Source organism: Dermacentor silvarum, chromosome 3, assembly GCF_013339745.2.
Source record: "Dermacentor silvarum isolate Dsil-2018 chromosome 3, BIME_Dsil_1.4, whole genome shotgun sequence".
Classification (NCBI taxonomy): domain Eukaryota; kingdom Metazoa; phylum Arthropoda; class Arachnida; order Ixodida; family Ixodidae; genus Dermacentor; species Dermacentor silvarum.
Window position 1 is genome coordinate 142,175,570 of NC_051156.1, and position 24,517 is coordinate 142,200,086.

The following is a 24,517-nucleotide window of genomic DNA, read 5'->3' on the forward strand; positions in this document are numbered from 1 at the left end:
TAACTTATGATACACTAAGTCTGATTCTTCAAATTTTTTATTTAAGCATGGGAAACTTAACGTACAGCCGTTAGCTTCATATTTTTTAATATGTGGAACGAGTTTCCAGTTGGGGATAGTTCAGCAAAGTAATTAGTCATTAGTACTATACTAATTAAGCTTTAACTTAAGTAACATTTCATTGTTATTCTCTCTCTCTCTTTTGTGTGTGTGCAAATGTACTCTCCGGGGCCAGAAATAGAAGTAAACATATTGTTCTAATTTTTCTTGATGTAGAACTGTGGTATGTACTACAGGGTCAGAATGGGAAGGTGTGGTTTTTAATGGTATACTTATTTCCAGCACTATTTGTGCAAAGTTTTCCATGAAATGATCTGTGAATGACCCAACCTTCGTGCTTCGTGTGGGTGGGCCCTGGCAGGTGGAGTTGTGCCGAATGCCTGGCCTGGCTGTCCTGTTGAGCCTGGACCACTGCCGCAGCACAGAGCAGAATGACGAGTTCAATTCAGCTGGGGACTTGGTGGCTTTTGTGAGTGGTCTGTTGCTGGGCAGCGACGACAAAGTTCGCACCTGGTTTGCCCAGTATGTGCGAAGTTGCCAGAAAGTGAGTAAAATAAAAGCAAGGGATTTCTTTCCCTTTCCCACCTCATGTGAAAAAAAAAAGCAAGAACATGTGACTTAACTAAGTTTCAAGATTTAATTCGCTCACGACTTGTCAACTAATATTATTATTATTATCTTGGGACTTTTACAGTGTTTTCGATGTTTGTTGCTGTTTTGCTTTTCATTGCAGTTGCCTTATGTTCTCCTAATATGTACTAATGTTTTCTCTGAAATAATTGTGACTCATTTTGTATATTACCTTTGTATCACTCTATTATTATTTTTGTTATATTGTCTTGTTCTTTAATATGATGTATAATCTATGACCAGTGCCTGTGACCCCCCCCCCCTCCCCCATGTAATACCCTCATAATGAGGGCATTTGGGGGTATTTTGAATAAAAAAAAAAAGGAATAGAACGTGAACTTCCTGCAGCAGCCTGCAAACAAGGGGATTGACAGTGGCGGCCACATGATGTGTTCTTGTTTTTTGTTGCACCTACACTGTTTCACACATTGTAAGCAATGCTACTAAGGTTAGAGAGACTTCTCTCACTGATCTCATTCAAAACCTTTCCCAATGCTTTCTTGCTTGCTTTCTTTAACTATTTTGAATAAACCATTCTCGATATGTGCTATTTACAATGTCTCTAAACCTTTCTTTTTCAAAAAACGCACTTGTAAGAAAGCAGACAGTCTAAAATTTCCGAGTGCTTAAATTTGAGCTGGCGCAGTAGTTAAACGTGCGGCAGCCCTTTAACTTTCTCCATTAATCCTCCTGGCACCTCAGCCAAGCCTGTCCATAGCTCTCCACACGCACTAGACATTAAGGGTAAATTAAGGGCATCTACCAACAAACCAGGGGACCCATTTTGTAGAGGCTACCCAGTTAACCAACATGCTTCATGGGATTGATGCCACATAAAATGCTTCATGACCATGGTGTAAGACAACCTTTGGTGGTGTAAAACAACTTCGCCTTGCTCGCATCTGCTCATGTCTCTGAAAGATGTGCTCATGAAAAATTCGAAATCAACTATGTAGATGTGCTGCTTTTTTCACTAAATGACACCGTGATCATCAGTCTGCTTAAGGGCAGCACAAAGGGGCGTTATCTGAAATCACTCATAACAGCATTTGTTAAGCTGTTTTCACAGCTTAAGAAATATATCTTACACAGTGATCGTCACTGAGTTCTTTAATCTGATCCCCAGCGATGTCTGACCTGGTAATCCAGTCGGCTCTCATTAAAATGAAATTGGTTGTAACAAAATAATGGTTATCACGAAGTAATCATGATTTCCCTTGAAATTTTGGCAGATACACATGCATTTAAGATACAATTTTAGTGAAGCCAGAGTTTTCTATAAATAGAAAAAACGATTTACTGGCCGTCTTACACTGATGAGGCTGAAATCTGGCGGTGCGTGGGGCTGCTAGTAACTTAACTGAATGCCAAGTCGGTGGCCATGCCACTCCTGCAACAGTGCCGCTTCACTGCTGCAACGCAGCAATGCAGCCGACAATAACTCTCTAACATGTTGTTGCTTTGGACGAAGCCACACCGCAGTTGTTGCCAGAATTGGCCACTCAGCGTGGTGAATAAGAGTGTCTTGTTGAGTGACCGATCCCCGCGATAATGGCAGTGCGGTGACATCCACTAGGCAATGCTGAAGGGAGGAAAGAATGATAGATAAAATGGATTGCTGGGAAATACAGCATCTACCTTCATGCTCTCAGCGATCATTCAGCTTATTTGCGTTTGGTGAGCATGCTGACAGAGTGCTGAAAGTCTGATGAGAGAGTTGCACAGGGGGGAATTCGAGGCTGCCATGTAATGTTACAGTGACACGTTTTCTTTCTAAAGTGAATAGCTTTCTTTGGCTCATTCACCCGTTTTCGGTGTCAGTGGTTGGTGTTCAGAGGTTCAAATTTCACTGCTGATACAAAGTTGTGGACGCGAAAGGTGCGTGTGCTCGCACAACCAAGTTGCATGGCGCGTTTGTTGCCTAACACTGTTATAGCTCTTTTAGACGCACATGCTATCCAGCTATACTACCGTACAGTTGTGCTGGTTAATGCTCTGTTCTCTACGGAATTCTGCAATGAAACAAACGCTACCTAAATATAAATTTTGCAACTAATATACGTCTTCAAGCATACCAACCCTTTAATAATGCAAATAGCTTTATTGAAGCGTTCAATAATTCGCTTACATTGACAATCATCATTGATGATTACTGTGCAATTTTTTTTTTCCAGAAAGGAGAATCGGGCAAGGGCAGCACCCTGCAAGCCCTGCGGGAGGAGCTGCTGTCACGGCTGCAGGGGCTGCTCCTAACCAGCCTCGAGCAGCACGACCTCCCCGACTGCCGGGTGGTGCAGGCCAATGCCCTTCTGCGACTCTTCTGTGCCTTAAGAGGCATCGCTGCCCTCAAGTCAGTTGGACCTTTCTGTCAACTTTTGCTTTGAAGCTTGACACAGAGTTCTCAAATTGTGCCTACTCTGAAGCTCCTCTTAAAAAACTTGCGATTCCAATGTGCCGAGTTTAGTTGGCTGGTGAACCCCCATCCCCAGTGAGCAACAAAGTGAAATTTTGTCTCCTTGCATTTTACCCTATTGTGTACAGTAAAGTGCTGGGAATGGAGAATGCATAGTCAAAAGTTCGACAAAAGCTTGTCCGGTCAGGTAACAGGTCACGAAAAGTGAGAAATTCGGGTCACTGACCAAATAAGAATACTACTTGACATATTGGAACCCCTCTGGGTTCTTTGTTCACTTCAAATAATAATTTTCGTCTGGGTTGGTGACCTTAAGTTTTCCTTTTTACAAAATAGAGAATCCAGTTCAAGGCACAGTTTTGATTGACAATGTCTCTTTCGTTGCTTACTGTGCAACTAGATGATGATGATGGATGGCCTTCTTATACTATAGCTGAGATTGGAGGTGGTTATAGCTATGCTTAGATCTGGTTGTGGTCCACTGTAGTTCCACAGAAGTGCCAGCAAAAACTTGTTTATACATAATCTCCAAAGAAACCTGGCACTTGTCAGTGAATATGATGCTAAGTCATGTCACTCTTGGTGCACATGTTCATACCGATTTGTGCCTTGTGATGCAGGTTCACAGAAGATGAGATAGTGGTGCTGATGCAGCTGCTGACGTCGCACCCTCCCCCGAGTGCAGCGGGCATTCGGTTTGTGTCCCTTGGGCTGTGCATGCTGCTGGCTTGCCCATCCCTGGTCTCAAGCCAGGAGCATGAGCGCCAGGCCACCCAGTGGATACGCTGGCTCATGAAGGAGGAAAGCTACTTTGGCAGGTCGGTCTGCACTTGTGTCATCGATATGCAGCGAAACCTCAATTTAGTAAACTAGATAGGACCTGAGAATTCTTACAATAAACCGAAAACTTTGTGTAATCAAAAACCCTTAAAACACTCATGCGAATAACATATTTATTCAAAAGCAAAAAAAAAAGTTTTTATTTCACTAATTATAGATCTCTGCACACACTGAATACACTCAAATCAGCAGAGGGACAGATCTTACTCATGATCGCCCGTATAACAAACAATCGTACAGAGATACAAGAACAGGATACCCTCTGATTAGCAGAAAATTCTCGACATCAGTCGCATCACGTACTCACTCCCCTATCATAATATGAACAGGGAAGAGAAAGAAAAAGCCAACCAAATAATAAGCATGGCCTACAAGACAGCCCTAAGATTACCTCGGAATACTTCAAACGACCAGCTACTGGCGCTTGGTCTACACAACACGATTGAAGAATTAACCGAAGCACAGCTACGAACACAAGAAAATCGCCTGCTCCAGACTAACAGGCAGAGCAGTCTTAAGCAAGTTAGGGCGTAATGCACTAATAAGAAAACATCAAAGATACCCAACGCACTTAGAGAATGGTACACGGTATTCCCCATACCAAAGAACATGGATCCTATCCTGCACGCTGGGAGAAGAAAGGCTAGGGCACAATACATAGAAAACATGACAAAATATATCAATACGACAAGATTCACTGACGCTGCACCTTATCAGACAGATGCAAGGAGGGCAGTGGTCACGGACTGTAGAGGGAAAATTACAGCCTGCGCTTCAATAGATCACGCCTTTACAACAGAAGCAGAAGAGGTTGCAATTGCACTTTCAATAAAAGCGTGCTGGACGCGAAAAGCTCCATTGACAACAATCACAGACTCACAGAAAGCTTGCAGAAACTACAGTGTAGACCGCTTATAACGTAAGTCGTCGGAGTCGCGAATATCCGCACTATAAGCGGTACTGCACTATAACCAAAACAGCTATTTTATTGTGATAATGGACACTCCAGGTGCATTTCTGCCGTCGCTGTCACTGTGCTCTAGGTTCCGCATTCGCTTACTAAATAAATTAACAAGCACGGTGTCACGCGCTCACAAGAAAACATAAACACATCTTGCTTGTTGACCGCGGAAACGAACTGTCAAAACGCTCGAGTGACGAAGTGCGGCGAGCGAATTGACCTTCGTGCTATCATGCCTCTCGCTTCAACACGACCTATAGGCGGCGAAAACACAGCGTGCGGCGGACTTTCCCCGTCACAGATTGCTTTCAAGATAGGGCCAAGGCGATCGTATCGCCGAAGTGGATCGTCGCAGATTACATCCTGCTTCGGTCCACTGAAACCGTTCCGCATTGCTTTGCTGGCGAAAATTCTCTCTTTCTGTTTGCACCAGTCCCGAATGCACGTGATGCGGCCCGATTTCCGTTCGTCTCTGTACACATGATCACTTTGCTTTTAAATGCGGCATCATGATGAACTCGGTACTTCATGCTGATAGAGCAGACCCAGAGAATGTGAAGACAGACAGTAGACTTTTGCCTAAGCACGTGTACTGCAGCACATGGAGGAAGCTACGGTAGCTAGGCTTGAGAGTAGCTGGGCTCGACGCGCGTGCGAGGCGGCCATTTTGAAATGCCGACGGCTATATCGTTACGCAGATTTAGGGTCGTACTCGATTCTAACGTGCACGAAATTTTTTAACCCGTTTTATCGGAATAAAAAGTGCCCGTTAGATTGAGTAAATACAGTATTTGTGGCTTGAGGGGAGCGTTTGCCATCTAGGTTGACTGCCGAACTTCCAGGCAGCCGCACTGTAACCGGTATTTCGTGTCCCACAACTGCACTATAAGCGATACGCGTATACATAGAGTGCTATGGGAAAATTAATGGGAGTCTGAAAAGACCGTATTATATCCGGTTCTGCACTATAAGTGGTTACGTTATAAGTGTTCTATACTGTATCTAAGGGACAAAATTGGAGCACATGCGCTCCGAATACTTGTCGGGACTGGATGGGACCCCACGGTTAAATACATCCAAACTGTGACCTGTGCACTGGGGCACGAGGGCATCACCGGGAACCTGCATGTGGACGAGGCGGCTCGAGGCTTTACAAATCACTGTGCCGCCCCGGACTCTACAATAAAGGACCCTACACCCCTAGACCCTTGCTTTGCAACAATTCTGAAGTACTATAGACCAAATAGAAAAATCTATCCACCCCCGCACGGCAAACTCGGCGCTGCGGAGGGAACTGTGTTGCGAAGATTACAGATGAACACCTACATAAATCTGTACACTCTCCACCTGATCCACCCCATGGCATACAGAGACATATGCAGCAACATCAACACTCTTTCACATCACGTGGGAGTGTGCAGAACACAAAAGTGCCAGGAGAAAAACACAGAAGAAACAGCACATGGAACGAATGGGAGGCGCTGCTGTCTAGCCCGGCCCTGAAAGATCAGCTACTACTGATCCAATGAGCTGAGCGGATGGCCCGTGCTTGTGGGGCCTTGGAATAGGGGCACCACCCTGCTGGACAAACTCCGTTTTTCACCCCCTACCCCCTCTCGGGGACTGGGGTAGGAGCCCGTCCGGTTTTTGTATATAATGAAGTTTTTCTACTACTACTACTACTACTACTACTACTACTACTACTACTACTACTACTACTATTTGCATGCACAAGTATCATGGACTAGTCCATTGAGTGTCCCTTTTGCTTCTTTATGGAAGCAGCGAACGCCCATAACAGGGCCAGTGGCTACTTTCACCTTAACTGAAATCTGACATACCCATATTTTCTCTACCTGTCCCCAAAACTTTATTAAGCCAGATGAAATGTTGAGTTCACTTTGTTGCTTCAAGGCTGAATAAGGCTCTGTGAATGTGTGTTGGATAATAAAGGCACTTTGTTTAACTCAAAATTTGATAAAGTCGGGTTTCGTCTGGTTTGACTGTACAGGCAGTTCTCAATCTGCAAATATTTTGCTGGCATTTCCCTTTGCCCAAGCTCTGCAATGTGTGTTTTTATTTTTCTGAGCTCCAGAAAAGAGAATGTCATCAAAGAATTTTTAAATGTGTTTTACTGCATGCCTTTCGTATATGTGTATATTTATAATTGGCATCTTTCAGTGTAGAACCATGTTTCAGATATAACCAGAGTTTTTTCTTCTTTTCTTCTTTTCTTCCAGTTTCACACCTCAATACGCAGTAAGCACAACCTCCAGGTGACTGAGCTCTGCAGGAAAACCAGCTGTCGTTTTCCTAAGCGTTGATTGATTGCTTACATTTTATGGTGCAAAGGCTACTGTGCTGACGTCATAGTGCACCAGACTAGTGTTATTGTCCATAGTTATTCAATCTAATTCAAATAAATTATGCATGACTGACTTTTATCAGATCTGTGAAAGCCAACTGTAGTGCCTCCTCTGTTGTCACTGGAAGAGCTGGTTCGAGACATTTCTTCATTTATTTTGCTTGCAGGACAAGTGGTGTGAGTGCTTCCTTTGGAGAGATGTTACTGTTGATAGCGATCCACTTCCACAGCAACCAGCTTACGCCCATAGCCGACTTGGTGTGCTCCACACTGGGCATGAAGATACCCATTCGACCTAACAGCCTGTCCAAGATGAAGACTATCTTTACCCAAGAGCTCTTCACTGACCAGGCGAGTTAATCAGCTGCCCAGATTGGTGCATGGGTACAGTGATGTCGCGGGGTTTATGCAGATTAATACCACAAGTTTATTAGGTCATCGCAGGTATAACTTATAAAAAGAAGGTAAGAAAGAAACAAAAGTAATTTGTGAGGCTACGTAACAGTTTGATTAGATGCCACAAATATTGCAGTGGCTGTAGCATGGATTTATTCTGAACTGTAGGATTTTTTTGTATATAGTCCGCTATAGTTTCACATTTTCTTCTGCTAGAAACACCTTACATGTGAGTGCCTTGCGCTTGGTATTATCGTGTGCCAAGTACATTTCTGATGTGTTTCTGTTTTGTCGTGTTCAGGTGGTTACAGCGCATGCTGTCAAAGTTGCAGTGACTCCGAACCTGAACGCCAACACTGCTGGCTTCCTTCCTGTCCACTGCATCTACCAGCTGCTCAAGAGCAGGGCATTCACCAAGCACAAGGCAAGTGCTGCATGTTGTCCTCCAACTAGCTGCAGTGATGTCATGAGATTCAGTTTAACTTCAGAGTCATTCCCTAAGGCGAGTACATTAGGGAGCGTAAAATGGCATAACTGGCTGGGGCCACTGCATTTCATGCATTTCATGTGCCTTCGTGTCCTCGTCCTTTTCGCACCATTGCATCAAGATTAACACAAAGATATGTTTGCACAGCTATTTCCAAATTTTGCATTCTGTGTTCGGAGGATGTGAATGCCGTAGACTGTAGTCGGAGCAGCTACACACTACGGCCACATTCTGATATAGGCAGAATGCAAAAAACATTTGTGCATTTTTGTAGACTTAGATATTTTTAGACTAAGAACTAAGACTAAAGTATTCAAAATTAATCCGGAACCCTCCACTTCTGCATCTCTCATAGCCCCAGTGAGGCTATAGGATGTCAAACTCCACAAATTAATCAATCACTTATGTGTAATTGAATAAGGTTAAAGGGAGAGCCAAGTATAAGTTCGCACAAAAGGCTTGCCTGGAGTGGTGCATGGCATTGCTTACGCAAGGCAGTATATTTCATTAACTGGCTTGCTCGTTTCATAATGATTCACTGGGAGGACAGACACACACACAAATATATAAAGCCGACTCTCGTTAATTCGACCCTTGCGAGACAGCAGGTTTTGTCTAATTATCCAATAGGTTGAATTAATAATTGACACCAAAATGAACGGATTCAAATCTTTTTATTGCTTGAAGTAGGCTGTCGTCTTGGACAGACTGTCAGTACAGTAAAATAAAGAATATACATGTTGTCGGTCAGTAGCCCATATGGCTTCTACACTGTTGTCGGCACCAACAAAATACTCAAGAGAGACATCGCCCAGGCCTCAGTGCAAGTTGTCATCACTGCTGTGCAGGTTGCTGCCGTCACTGCTGTCACCTAGGGGCATCAGTAACCTCGTCGGCTGAATTTCTTGTGTTTTCAAGCTTTTAGTAACTGCTTCGCACGATGAGGGGGTACCATAGGGGTCGAATTAACCGAAGCGACATGCTTTCACGTTAAAACTAAACGAGTTTTCCTTCCATCACAAGTATTGTTTCTTGCCGGTATGTTCCAGTGCGTTCGAATTAAGCGAAGTGTCGAATTAACTGAGGTCGATATAATGAGAGTCTGACTGCATTTGGAAAAGGGTTTGCCATTGAGTCCATTGCTGATCAGGGTAAAAAAAAAAATGCATACTTGCTGTGAATTCAAATGCACACCGATGTGCTGTTTCATTGTGGCTGCAGGTGCGCATCAAGGACTGGGTGTTCAAGCAAATCTGTGCCAGTACGGCCCCTCTGCACCCTATCCTTCCGGCCTTGGTCGAGGTGTACGTCAACTCGGTCATTGTGCCCAGCTGCAAGAGCTCTGCCCAGGAGACGACCAATGAGCCGCTGTCTCAGGAAGAGATTGCATCCATGTTTGGCACTTCTCTTCAGGATGGCACGGCCCCCAATGGTGGGAAACCGGGTGTGTTTGTGTGTGTTGCATGTGCATGTGGCATACTTGCGTATGTGCCATCAACATTGATTGAAATGCTAACCAGAATGCCTGTTATGCACAATTACATGGAAGTGCAATGTGTGACCGATTGTTAGCATGTTTCTAAGCACGTAACTCAGTCCCAAGTGTATGTTTTGGAGTTGGCATTAAGCCACTTCTACAGATGCATGCAAACTTGGAAACCGAACAGTGCATTGGAGCAGTTTTGGAATTGTTCCCGTTTGAATTTATCCTGAGAGTAGTACAGCATGCATGTCTATCTTCGTGTGTTGCATGAAGTGTTGCACTTCTGGCTGTAGCTGTCGTTTAATGTGGTGTGATTTGAGGGTGACTACCGAAAATGTGCAGCATCATTAGTTGGGCAGCTGCTGTCTCGAATTAGCATGCTTGCTTTGCAAATAGCCTGCAACCTGCCCACATTCTAGGGCCGTGCGAGCAGTAAAAGTTTTTAATTGTATACAAATATTCTAAAAAAAAAAAAAACTGTCTTCGACTATCGAGTTGCTTATTGAACATTTTATCAATTCTAAACAAAGCAAAACATAAAAACTCCTGTGAAGCTCGTTTGGCAGCAGAAGCTTTATTTACATCATTTTATGCATTTAATGCCGTTATCAACTAGGTTTCAACTCGTTTAAAAAGCTTGTAAATGAGGCCAAAGAATATCTGATTGTATCTGGTGCACTGTGACAATGACAGTAATTCAACAAATAAAATGCATGTCAGCAGATGCATGTAGAACTGTAGTGCTCATTAAAGGAGTAAAGCGCGTTACCATGGCATACAGTACCACACGTCATTTTAAAGGGATCCAAGCATGGTGAAACTGCCGTACTAAGAAGTACCGTATTTACATGATTCTAATGCACCCCTCAATAACACGCCGCCAATTTTCGTGGGCTTAAAGTAAGTAGATAAATGAGCACCTGAATGTAATGTGCACCCAGTTTATAAAAGAAACATATAGCCTGTCCTTGCATTCGCGATCAGAAAGAAGGGACTTCAGAATCTATCTTCACAGAAAGGAATCCTTTTTTTTTTAACGGAGCATTCATAATGAAGGCGGTCCATTGCCGTCGCCATTTGCATATTATTGGCCACAAATGCCAAGCACCCAAGGCAGTATTCCCGAGCAATCACTTTGAGAGATACTACTATCACTTTCATGAAATTTTCTGTGACTCTTCATGGTACTTTTCTAAATACAGTGGAACCCCGATTATACAACTTTGAGGGGACCACGCAAAACCGTTGTATAATGCGGGTGTCGTATAATAGAAAAACTAAGCATATCGGCCCAAAAGACGTCTTGCCCAAAAACAGGTACAGACCGCTTGTATAAGCCCGCGGCATTTACCTGCACTGCTTCCAAGGAAGGTAGATTAAATTATTAAAAAATTACCGTATTTATTCAAATGTAACGTGTTTTTTTCTTTTTATGATTTTTGTTGCTTGAACTCGACCCTCACATTGCATTCGAATAACGGTTAAATTGACAATTTTAAAACAAATATTCTAAATCTCGCGATTTCTAGCATTACGTTGGCAACCTGTAACTTTACGTCTGAATCCAATCCATAAAGAAGCCGACCGAAGTCGGAACTTGTTTTTGGTTGTAATCGACGCTGTTTTTGCTGTGCTTGTGACTGGTTACGATGCTGCAATACCCTACGGCCTTTTGCAGTTCAACTCCGTTCATTCGTGACGTTATTGCAATGCAGGGCATTCGCTATAACGTCTCTTTGATAGGCTAACAATTTTGATGGCCGACGAGCTAGGAAATTCCGCCGTGGCTCGGTGCCTCAACGTGAAGGAGTCGACAGTTTGCGGATGGCGGGACCAGTGGCAGGCCCACTTTAAATGCGACGCCAGTTGGGAAGGCTCTGTGCAACATGAAGTGTCGCGGTCTTTTAAGAAGTACTTAAATCTCAAACAAGCTCGACAGCACGGAAGATGACTTGATTCTCAGGCGATCACTTTCGGAGATAGTTTCGCTTTCGTGAGACTTGGCTCGTCCTGGCAACGAACCCCTTGAAGTATATGGCCGACAGCTCTCTTGGCGTTGATTGCGAGCTTAGGACAGTGCCAGAAACACTTGTCGGCGACGCTTTCAGAGCCAAGTCGCGCGAAATTTCGCTAAAGTGGATCGCCCGAGAAGACCGCCCAAAGAAAGCTCTGTCTCCTCTTCAGACGACCATGATGATTGAAAAGAATATTTCCAAATTGCGATTCCTTGAATAGAAGGTACCATTTGTTTTTCTGTTCATCTCGCATTAGCAGTTTTATTTTCTTTATTTTGCATGACTGGAAAGTCGCCTCTCGCGTTACAATTGCAGTCGCGTTACATTCGGGTAAATACAGGTATTGCACACCCGTTATCAGCCGCCTGCAGTATGCCTATGTGCTAGCCTGCGTCTGCTTAGAAATTTTTTTTTTTTGTCGGGCGGTATCAGAGAGGCATCGTACGAGGCGGGTCAGCGTAAAATTTCGTCGTATAATCGATGTTATTAATACATTATTTCTATGGGGGTTTTGCCGGGACCAAACAAATTCGTCGTAAAATGCGGGTCGTCGCATAACCGGGGGAAGTATAATCGAGGTTTCACCGTATTCGGCCGAGAGCATTCCAGGCACTCCGCGCAGATAGCTTGGTACAGCAACAGAAACGCTGGTGGCCGTATACGCCGACAAATCTGGGGCCAAGTTATGCGAAATCTCCCACAACTTATAGTATCTCAGAAAGTGATTTTAGTCGAGCACACTAAATGAATGCACAGCAACTTTCAATAAAGCGTAGTCTGCTGTCATCTTGTGATGGGCGATGACGCTGGGTTGCCAACGCCGTGAACGTGGTTTTGGTTTTGTGTCCGATTGTAACATGCAGGCAATTTTCGGACCCATTTTTTTCGGAAAAAAAAAAAGGTGCACGTTGGATTTGTTGAAATACGGTAGATTTGCCTAAATCTGGAAAGAAAATTCATGGGCTGCTAAGGCGAGATGCGCATCTTTAACAACTGAAAATTGTGCATAAATGACTTCCTCCAAGTGTTTGCTCATGGACTTGTGCATGTGTGCAACAACTGCAGTGCTCCTGTAGCAGAATCATTCGGAAGACCCTGCACTTCCGTCGGTCTTTCCTCCTGTACACTTCAAAAATGCTTTCTGCCCCTTAGTATTCGAACGAAACAAATATTCGACAACTTCAAATAGTGAACTCTAGCTCATGGTGGCGCACTCCTATGTTTCTGGTGGGCATCTTAATCGTCTGTAACGTAATAAAAGACTGTGCAGATTTTTAGACTTGTATTTGTGAATGTGCAACAAAGCTGCTACTGTCTCTTAGAATGCACGTTTCACTTTGTGTTATGACCAATTCTTCTGAAAGAAGAATCAACCAATTATTTTTCGGACATGACCCGCGCACATAATCTATCCACCAAGCCAGAATTTCATTTTTTCATCTTTCAACGAAAGAAAATTAAAGAAACGAAAGACGGGGGGGGGGGGGGGCAACTACATGTTTCAGTTCCTCCACTAGATCCCAGTGGTGTCTTGGATATCGATGTCATATTGCTGTGATCTAACAGGTGCCTAATAAACAAGGAATGCATTGCATTCTAAAGGAACCAAAGACTCAACCTAGTGTGTTTCAAGAACTTTTCTACTCAAAAAGCTACCTGCCACAGTGGCGTAGTGGCTGTGGTGTGGTGCTGCTAAACATGAGGTCGCGGGATCAAATACCAGCCGCGGCGTAGCTTAGTGGTGAGGCATCGCACTCATGTTTGTGAGTAATTCACAAGATGGGGGGTTTGGCTTCCATCAGTGGCAAGTTGTCTTTTCATCCCTTTTCATTTCCTTTCTACTTACAGTGGAATCTGGATTATACGATCACGGCTAATACGAATTTCCGGATGATACAAATTTTTCTGAGGTCCCGGCCGAGCCTCATTACTTTTCAACGTGCTAGAGAACGGTTGTTATGAATCGATTTTCGACCCGCGTCGGTTGATACGAATAAACGCCGCCCCACTGACGGCCGCGAAAGAGAACAACGCGCAGTCACGCGCGTTTTCCCTTTCTCTTTTGGTGTGGAGGCACGGACGCGGCGCCGAACAGAACGGTAGCCATGACTGGGCGCGATGAGTTTGAAGCAGTAGCGCTTTTGTTGCTTTTGTGCTTTTCTTTTTGTCTCTTCGCTCGCTGCGGCAGCCGCGCTTCCCCACGCACGGCCGCTGCAGCAAGCGAAGGTTTGTGCGGTCTATCGCTTCAACGGAAACTGAGCGGCGTAAGCACAGCGCATACAAAGGTCAGAGCCGTGTGGAGATCGCTTTCAAGATACGGTGCGCGCGACAACACCGACAGCCGGCACAGGGGCGAAGTACAAGAATGCATTTGTTGGCAAAGTAGGAGCCACCCCCCCACTCCCTCCCTCCCCCGCTACCTTCCCGCTTTGCTCCTTTTGCGTGGGGAGATTGCGTCGCCAGTTACCCTTGCGCTCGGTTGCAAGATACGCATTTGGCGCCGCAGCACAGCGTCGCCCCCCCCTCCCTCCTATACCCCCACGGCCTTTCGCGCAACGGAAGTCGCATTTGCTCTCCGCTGTGCGTTCGCTGTCCGTGGAGGCGCACGTCCCCCGCGGGCTTTCACGCTTTCACTCGCACACACGGCGCGCGGTGACGACTTTATCGCGCTCATGCTCCACTCGTGCTCCACGCCTCATGCTCCTCCTCCGCATCGACCTCGTTGATCTCCTCTCCCATCGGTGGGCGCACCTCGTGCTTGCTACCGCCCTTGTCGGCGACATTTTCCCGGGAAGCCGCAATTTCGTCTCACGCGGCTGCACTGTAAGCGGTATGCGTATACATGGAGTTCTATGGGAGGGTAAACGGGAGTCGGAAAAGGCCGCGTTGTAGCCAGTTCTGCACTATAAACGGTTACGTTATAAGTGGTCTACACTGTAAATGCTTTTTACGTACGTGTGCCTGAGTGATTTCACCTCTCTTTAATTTAGCTAGTTTTAATTGTGTTTCGATGATACGAATTTTGGCTAATACGAATTTTTTTCGGAACCCCGTGAGATTCGTATCATCGAGATTCCACTGTATTAATTTTACATTTAAATAAAATCTAACATTTAATTTTCTCTGTTTTCTCTGAGTTCATTTTCTGTTGGCTTCAAATGGTCTCCACTAACAAAAATTTGAGCCCCTCAGTTCCCCTTATTCTTCTCTCTCACGGTATCAGTGGTGTACAGGTACCACTGTTTAAGCATGAAATTCAAAATGAAAAACTTTGCCCTTCATTTTCTCTGCTTAATAGACAACCCTTTCTCAACAGAATAATGGGGGTGGGGTCTTGCAAGGACACTTCAGCAAATGAAACTAATTTATGGTTGCCTTTTAGTGTCTCTTTAGCTTGATATGCCTGCCCGTTTCAATCTTCTTTTCTTTGCAACCTCCACTGCAGGTTCGAGCGTCCGAGATGCCAATGGTGACATGACAGTACCTCAGCTGCTGCTGCTGTACTACCTACTGCTGTACGAAGACACCCGGCTCAACAACATGAAGGCGATTGTGTCCTCTGGTCGCAAGGTGCGTTTGATTCCCTGAGGAAATGAAGCCCACGAGTATTTTTGTTGCAGCATCTGACAGGTGAAATTGCCTCTAAGTGTGGGAGTATAAAGGAATGAGCCCTTCAGGTGCCTATTAATGCTGTCTATAGAAAATTAAGTTTCGCCACATTTCTTGCATCTTCAGAATCATGTACTAATGCGTACAGTTGCAGAATGATCAAGAATTTTCAGTTTGTCAGTGAGTTTTGCTAAGCTTACATAGTATGGAATCCATGCAAGTACTCTCTGCAGTAACATCACATATGAGAACGTCAACTATTTCATGTTTAGCATATTTGGAAAGCATATCTCCAGCCACTTGAAAGAGGTGCCTGATGTAAAATATTGTTAAAAACAATGAAAGTACTAAACCCGTTACATGACAGCGTACTGACACTGTGAGCGAACATCCAGCCATTTAAATTTCCAATTTGTTTTACTAAAACACTTTACACATATTATTGACACTTGCAGCAATGGTCCAGTCTGAAATGTTGTAAGATGTATGAGGCATAATTTAAACATTACTTTATTCATCTGTGCATTTGGTATTGATGCACCATCTTGGAATGTACAATTGTGCACACAGCACCTGAAGGGGATAGTTAAAAAGAAAGGGATGGCACGCCTCTATTTAATTTAGATTTCAAGTAAGAAAAATCAAAAGCAAGAGATGGCTGACCATTCACTCATGTTTGTGAGACCTTGATAATTCAAATTTCCCGGGACCGAAAAAATGTCCAAATTAACTGAATGTCGAATTATCGAAGGTATCAAGAAAACAATAAACAAATGCTTAATATGTTAACACGCTTTTACTAACTGATCGAATCGGCAAATCCTGTTTCTGTTTTGCAAAGAATCAGTGCGAAAGCTGCAATTCTTGTCATCTCGAGACTGATTAGCGCTTGCAGTCGCGAAGACCTCACGACTTCCTTTGCAGCGCAGCCACTGTGCGCATTTTCATCCAAGCCATGCATTTTACTACCGCGCGCACATCCCGATTATTATGCTGAGCACATTGCCAACAGATTGCTCGTCCATTGCGATGTAACGGGGGTCCTTCATCCTCGACACTTCCGCCGTGTTTATGAAATTGCACACGCAGCCATTGCACTGAGTCAGAATGAAACTACTGTTTGCCAGAACCGCTGTGGACAAAACCGCGATATGTGTCGGTGCGATCTTAGACGGCGACCACGCAGTTTTGATGGCACTCGGCGAATGCACACACCGAGTCAAAACCAAACTACTGTTTGCCACAACCGCTACGAAACCGTGGTCGCCATAGATGTGATCATCAAGCGATCCACACAGTTCGGCAGGCATGCAGCTGATGTGTGCACCGAGTCAGAACAAAACTACCATTTGCCGCAACTGCTGCTGACGCAACCGTGGTCGTTATCAACGTGATCGTGGATGGTGACTAGGCAGCATCGAGAATTGTCCAAATTAACCTATGTGTGACCAAATATGTCCGAATTAACGAGAGTTTGATTCCAATAAATAATGCATATGCCTGCCGGCACCAGAGGACAAGTCCAAATTACTGTTGCGACGTCGTGTTCGGCGGTCCCACTGAAAATGGGTGGGTCGCGATGAAGAGGGACGCCAGCGCAGACGACAGTGGCAGCCGATGGTTCAGGCAACGAAGTGGCTGGGTCAGGCATAGTGCAGGGCGAACGTGTTGGTGTTGGCAGGGTTCGAGTGCGGAGCTCCAGGACGAGGCGAAGGATCCCAGCAACCTTCACCAAATGCGACGAGGTTTATTGTGGTCGATAACGTTTCAAGAACGCTAGGTATACAGGTGGGCACTGCAAGGGCTGTTAGTAGCACGGGGTTAGCAGGCCAAAGTTTTAGAAAAAAAATTTCTAATGGAGATGCAATCGCGTTCGGTGCTCCAATGATGCGCGCGCGCATCAGTGAATTTTTACATGCTGTGTACTTCCGCGTGCTGATACTAGATGGCTAGAGATAGCGTGTGCACAAGATCCGGGGTGCACTGGCGACTTATGGTCAAAAATTGATTTGGTCAAATAGTTCAGCACTGTGCAAGGGTTGCACCTCATAAAGATTGTGGAAAAAAAAGTGCGGACCCTTACACTAGTCTATACAGTATCCGATGTACCGAATTAACAAGGATCGAATTACTGAGGTCTTACTGTACTCCTTTAAAAGAAAAGCACGTCTTGCTCAATTGTAATTGTGTGCAGTGTGCGTTACATAATTCGAATGAGCCATCTGTTCATCTCACTAGATATACTGTACTTTTGTGCATGTAACCCACAGCAATCTTTTAGAAAATTTCAGTGCAGAATAGGGATAGGCGAGCTATTTGCAGATTAGCCCTCGGGGCAAAATATGCAAAATTTGCATTCACTCATTATGTCTGGCTGTGCAGGTGAAGCGGTACGGGGCTGAATTGCTGTCCCAGCTGCCCATCCGGTATTTGGTGATGCGAGCGCAGCGGGAGGAACGCTACGCGGGCCTCTTTCCACCGCTGCTGCGCCTGCTGGCCTCGCACCATCCGCATCTCTGCATGGTGGACGACTGGCTCCGTGGTGAAAGTGCTGCTGCAGTCACTGCCCTGCCGCACCGCCGCTTCGGCCCACGGTTGGGGCCAAGGGCACCGTGCACTGTGCCCAGCCTTGCGCAGGGTCAGTCAGTCTTGCATAAAACTGCTCCTCTTTGCCACAGTACTCGTTGCGGTGGCTCAGTGGATATTGCCTCGAGCTGCTAAGCACATTACGATGGGCGTGGGATTCAGAAACTCTTGTGTGCTTAGATATCGGTGCCTGTTAAATAACCCCAGGTAGAAACTAACCCATAGCCCCCCACTGCGGCGCCCCTCATAGCTCATTGTGCCTCTTGGCGATGTTAAAGGCCGTAATTTAAGTTAAATGGGCAATGACATGCTCGTCCAACTATTTGAAGTTTATTATTGTAACTGAGAGGAGAGTGCTCAGTATAGTTTGGCATGGCTTGTGTGACATCGAGCAGTGTAGGGCCATCACTGTGTTGTCTGCTCCGCAACATACCGACACCATGTTCATGCCACACCAGACTCCCTTTGCTCCACTGGCTGTGGCACCCAATGGCACAGCATAGGCGTCACCGTGGCCACTGCTGCACTGTAGCTGCAATTGTTTCGTTCAGGTGAAAAAAGAGCACAAACGAGAACGTTCGTAAATACTATCTCGAGCTGACTGCCAAGGTGCACATGCAATAATGCAAAAAAAAAATCAAACTGTGCGTGTAGTACCACGCACATTGACTGCGCAATGCACTTCGTTCTGTCACCCGTCAGTGTTCCGTCACCCGCCAGTGTTCCGTCACCTGTCAGTGTTCCGTCACCCGTCAGTGTTGTTGATGATTCAACTGTGATATGAAAAAATTCAAATACGAATTGTGTACAACACCAAATGCACTGAAATTTTGCCAGCTTGCTGTGGGATGCGTACGGTTTAACATGCAATACACATGTCAAGCTAATAAATTAAGTGTATGGCTCCTTTAATTTAATGTGGCCATGATGGCTGTTATGAGTGTAACCAAAAATCAAGTGGCCCATTTTACCGTATTTATTCGATTATAAGTCAGTCACGAATATAAGGTGAGGGTGTAGTTCGGGGACCCACGAAAAGACACTTAAGTATACACACTAATATAAGGCGACATAGAGTACCCGACGGATTATTCAGGTTCAGCGGGGACTGCCTGAAATGCTGAATTACTAACACATGCTGAACGCAAAATGGTGACCATGAAATGGGGGGAGGGGGCTTCATCATGCATAGTGCAAGTTATCCGCAAATTTTGCCTTTGGGTGTGGCTTCACAGCATAGCAGTGCGCGCTCCCGTAAAGCCACACGTAAGAAGAAATTTGCAATGCCATGAAGCCTGTGGGGTCTCACTCGGGCTCTTGGGACAAAGGAACAACAACACAGTAGTGCAAACAAAGGGGCATTTATTGCACCTTTCATACACTAATGCACGCTAGCCAAATTACTACCAATAGAACATTCACATGGGCGCGTGACAAATCAAGGAAGTCCGACTTGCCGCGACCGGATAGCGAGCAAATATGTTCGCCCCATGCTGTGACACCATCGCCTAGTCGTTCACGTGTACGGTCACGTGAACGGTGGCGCGTTCGAACGATCCGTGTTTGTCCATACCGGTGCCCTGCTCCTAGCCACGCCAGACAGTCTCGCGAAGCGTGGATCGGCGCACGCACGGGACGTCCGCATCACTCGCCGATCCCAACCCGAAGAGCAAGTGCCTTGGACCTTTTGCTCCCAAGTCACCCCGCCATTCGGTGGCGTTAGCATCGCGACACTCGCGCCATCTCTCGCAATGCGCCGCAACCACTACGACCGCCGCCGGCGCTTAGCCACGCGGAGAAGCCGGATTACAGGAGATGCGAGCTATGCGGGGAAAACAACATCAGGGGACGCGTGAGAGTCGCGCATGCCTGCAAACCACACCCAAAGGCAAAATTCGCTTATAAGGCGGGGGGTGACGTTGGGGCTAAGGATTCTGGGAAAAAAAACCTAGCCTTATATTCGAATAAATACGGTAGTAAAAAAGTGCAGTAGTGTCACAAAGCTCACAGAGATTAACTGAAATGTCACCGTATACTTACTATAAAAAAACAAAAAAAAACATTTGCATGTGCAAGGGCTTTGTAAAATGCCACAGCCATCCCTGTGACTATACTGCACATTTACACAGCACCACAGGAGAGGTTTTGCATCATCTACACAAGTGAAGTCGGGGGGGGGGGGGGGGGCACCTTTATATCTGGTAGTACTGAATGAGGAGGAGGAGGAAAGAAAGGGAAAAGGCAAGGTTGTTGACCTAGAGGAACGTCTGGTCGGCTACCCTGTGTTGGGGGGGGGGGGACTGGAAAGGGAGAACATAAATATGAGAGAGAGAGGGGGGAGGAAAGATGCAATGAGTTTGCATATGCTCACCGAGGGCACCACTAAGTCAAAGATGTTCGCACTGGCCAGTCGTCCTCAAGAAACATAAAAGTTCCTTCACAGCCTTGTGCGCCTACGAGCGATAGGGACGGTATTCGAGTAGCGCCTGCACGGGCAACGGCCGATCGTCCAGTAGTATTTTTTTGCAACTGAAATCGACGACAGTGGCGCAATATATGCTCAATGATCTCTTGGCTGCCGCTTGTGTCGCACTCAGCCTTGTTGGTCATTCCAATCGATGTAGTGTAAGCCGTCGTGAAGGCCATTAGGTCATGAGTCACAGAAGCAGTGCCTCATGTCAGTGAAGCCTGGATGGAGGTTGGAGCTGCAGTGAAGCGTTCAGTTCATGTAAGCTAGTGCGCCTTATATTTGGGGTGTTCCACTCTACCACTGAGCCACACAAATGCTATCGGGCTGCGAAAAATACCCTAAGGCAAACGCAGGGTGAGCCTAGAGCCTCCGCCAGTATGGTGGCACCATCTAGGTAAGATGCCTGCAAACGCAGCGTCCACAGGCGCAGACAACGATATGCGATTCAGACGAGGCGCACAGTCAAAGCGCTCGCGAGCTGCCGAGCATTCGCCAGTATGGTGGCGCCATCTAGTTAAGGTGCCGGCAAACGCGGCGCGCCCGACATGTAAGTTGTAGTTTTAAGGCTTGATCGGACTCGGCAGACTGCTGTGGAGAGAGCATTACAAGCCGCAGCTCGCCTTTGATGCCGGGCGGACAGTTCAGATCATTCTCGTCAAAACGAGGCTAATAGACTGCCGCGAAGACGCTGTTGTGTGTGGTGCCCAATTTGGAGCTACTCTTGAGCCACTCCACCAGCTTACGCTGTGACTGTGCTGCGTGTGCCGCGCAGGCCTGTGACTTTTTTGTACGTCAGCTGTTTGTGAGATATATGTCTAAGAACTGATTGCATACAATGTAAAGCCAGTCTTGAGTTGGAAAACATGGCCCGTTTAGCAGTACTCTCTGTTTCAATAAATTGAAGTGCACTGCACAGAGCTGTGTGTTCTGCAGCCGTAGACGTGACATTTAGTATTACTGAAATGCCTCAGTGGCAGTTAGGCTTAATCTGGTTGGTTTGTGTTGTGATAACTACAAGCAGTATGGATGGAATGAATTAGGAAACAACAAAAACAGAGTTCTTTCAGTGCCAATTTGGAAAAGGTGAAAGCACCTCTTAGAAATGCGTTGGACATTTCTGACATGAACAAGGATAGTTGGTGTATTGATGAGCACTCCTGCTTTGTGTGACCCCGCAAAACACAAAATGCAAAGGTTCATATTGCTTTCCAGTTTAGGCTGGAACTGTACAGAGTGTAAGGAACCATGCATGTCTTCCTGAATGCATTTCCTCCATGTTTGAATTGTGCGGCCTCGTAATTTCAAGCATCGTAGTGTTACAGTTTCCCAAGGAAATAACTGTGTGTCTCGTTGAATGTTCTGCAGCCTTCAGCCGCCTGCACAAGTGCCCCATCGATCTGATGTCTCAGCTGGACCGCCTGAACACGATGCCCTTGCCCCAGCTGTGGCCCTATGCCCAACCACTGGTCTCCAACCTGCCTCTCCTCCTGGAGAATGGATGCCCACGACAGGCGAGTCTATCTTGTCCTCAGTTATTCCAACGGTTCTGCTTAGTAGTGTGTGTTTAGGCCAGAGTTTATCAGTGCAAGTTCTGAGGAGTGTACATTCTTTTTTATAGTTAGCAGGCAATACTGTGAAAGCTACGCAAGTAGTGCCGTTCATAGAAGTGTCACTCTGCGCGTTTATAGTACAGTGATTTTCGATCCACAAGTGTTTCTGCAGAATAACTACTTTATGTATTAAAAAGATGACTTCTGGTTGTAAGGTTACATCAAATCATGCACTATTTGTGCAAATTGGTGCTTTTCAATATGCAACATGTTATGTTTTGCCACCACAGCACATGCAAGCAGTGCACTGTGGTGGCCGGTCACTGAAATGTGTCATTCCGCTTGTTTGTTGGCAAGAAGGTTGACATCTGTGATTGATGTGTTCCATGCAATCAAGACGTCATATTTTGAGACATGAAGCTGTGCCATGATGTATTATTAGTTACATTATGCATACTTTTATCTTTCTTTCAAGTGTGATGCACTATTTTTCGGTTGCGAGTGCAAGCGCTGAGAGGTTTCTCTAGCCTTCGTAGCATTGCCTGCTAGGTATGAAACAAAGTTCAGTCAACTTTTGTTAATTTGATCCTGGTGGGACCGATGAAATTGATTGATCTAGTGGGTCTAATTAAACTAGAGGCAGAAAAAAGGCCGAAACACACAGCTGATACATATGGCAGTGTTAACCCCGATTCTAACATGCCCCAAATCGAACTTCCTCCCACTTTTTATGGATTCAAAGTACAAAACTAAATGGCATTAGAGCTCCTAAAGAAAGTAGAAATCGAACATGCACTCGATTTTTAGCAAGAAAAACATAGCATGCCTCTGATTCTGGCAATAAGAAAAAGACGAAACCAGCAAACTTCCCCTTCACAAAATCGAAATTTATTTACTTAATGTCCATTTTTATCGCTCTCAAACAGCACTTTATCGCTGTCTATGAAGAACCACAACTTGTCGTCCTCCGTACAGTCCATAATGTGTTTGATAGTCTGCATTTTTCAAATGACTTCGCAACAATCGCAAACGGGATGGTGGCCCACACCTAGACTAGCGTATTTACTCAAAAATAGGTTGAACATGAATATAGGTCGATTTCGATGTATTGAACTTGCCTAAAATAAAAAATTATAATTTGAATAGAGGTCGACCCATATGTTTTTAGAAAAACGAAATACTTTTAGCACAACACACCTTTATTTAAGGCAAGCTCGGCTACCAAATTTCGCTAGTCGGTGCCACAAGCTGCATCCTCGTCACAACTGCCAGAGAAGTCGTCTCATTGGATGCTTTGTGGGCGTCACCTGCATCCCAAACAACATAGTCCTTGGTGCCATTCAGTGCGTTCGTTATGCAGCATTCCTGGATAATCTCCGAACTGGCTTTACGGCGAGAGCACCAAAGGATTAGCTCGGTACTTTTGCTGGCTTGGTTCATGAATATAGATCAAGATTCTTTGGCCACGAATTTAGGTCGATAGCTCATTTTCGCTGTAGCCAAAATACATTGTGAGCTGTCGTTTTTGCTTTAAAGTCTTCGTTGTGCAGGGCCGAAAATGGGTGTGTTCGACTGGAAATGACATGTACTTTACTCATTCACTGTACCCTAAACGCTTCCAAGAAGGACGCTAGTGAAGTCACGAACTGCGGTGTCACCATTGGGGTCCAGCGCATGTGTGATGACCCCAGCCAAGTTTAATTTATTCCGTGAAGGCCAAGTTTAGGATCGAAATATTGCAAGTTTGGGCCCATAGAAAGGTATGGGCACCGGCCGGGACCTTTGGTTGGGAATTAATTAACCAAAATGTTGAGTTAAGGGGGGAGGCTACCCTCAGATACCAACTTTTTTGTTTATTGAGATATCTTAATGAAATTTTCAGGATAGACTCGTAGCTAAAGCATTAGTAGAACTACAAAATTTCATGCAGTTATGTTCACTAGTGCTAAAGTTATAGCATTATGTCAGAATGGTGCTTATGGTTTTCTTGTTCCAGGCCTGGAGAATTTTCAAAAGGTGCTGCAACTGTGAAATTCACTATGATGATTCCCAGATGGCTACCTCAGGGCAAGACAGAGCCCTTTTTTTAAATTTCCTCGCTGAAAACTTTTAGCAGACCACCGAATTTAGTGTTGGTGATTAAAATTTTATCAATCAAATTTTGATTAAATATCACAAATCACAGACACAATATATTAAAAAAATGGGCTTGTCTTGCCCTCAGAAATTTATTCAGATACACAATAAAAAAAACCTTCTGGAAATCTGATGAGCAGTTACAGAGATATGGCGGGAACAAGCAGCCTCACCAGCCAAAAAAGTCATTTTGAGAAAATGAGCTTTGAAAGTTTAGAGCACATATATTGGTCTAAAATGACCCAGCAGCGTAACTGGAGATGTCCTTAGGCACTCTCTTCCTTTGTCGCCTTTCCACCTTCTCTTGAGATTGCTTCTTGGCCTTCTTCAAAATTTTTCGCCTTCACTTGTAGCGGTGGCAGCTTCAGGATCGCGCTCCATTGCTCTAAATTATCTAAATTTCCGCTCCGTCGCCGGCATAGCGCCAAGTCCTCGTTGCACAGCAGCGCGCTTTTTATCCGCCGCCTCTTTCTCCTCACACGTCAGAAACGTGTTTGCAATTGCACAGTGGACGAC

General features: G+C 45.3%; 1 protein-coding gene across 2 annotated transcripts in view; it reads left to right on the plus strand.

The window, feature by feature from the left end:
• The window catches only part of LOC119445859 (integrator complex subunit 2), a 63,676-nt gene that overhangs the window by 12,103 nt on the left and 27,056 nt on the right, over window positions 1–24,517 (plus strand). The window contains exons 6-14 of one of the 2 annotated variants that reach the window (XM_037710163.2): window positions 422–604; window positions 2,865–3,040; window positions 3,724–3,921; window positions 7,437–7,620; window positions 7,967–8,089; window positions 9,374–9,596; window positions 15,096–15,220; window positions 17,642–17,897; window positions 21,681–21,826. In XM_037710163.2, the coding sequence (XP_037566091.1) occupies window positions 422–604; window positions 2,865–3,040; window positions 3,724–3,921; window positions 7,437–7,620; window positions 7,967–8,089; window positions 9,374–9,596; window positions 15,096–15,220; window positions 17,642–17,897; window positions 21,681–21,826 (1,614 nt within the window). The remainder of the gene's footprint in view (window positions 1–421; window positions 605–2,864; window positions 3,041–3,723; window positions 3,922–7,436; window positions 7,621–7,966; window positions 8,090–9,373; window positions 9,597–15,095; window positions 15,221–17,641; window positions 17,898–21,680; window positions 21,827–24,517) is intronic. The other variant, XM_037710164.2, reaches the window with a different exon arrangement.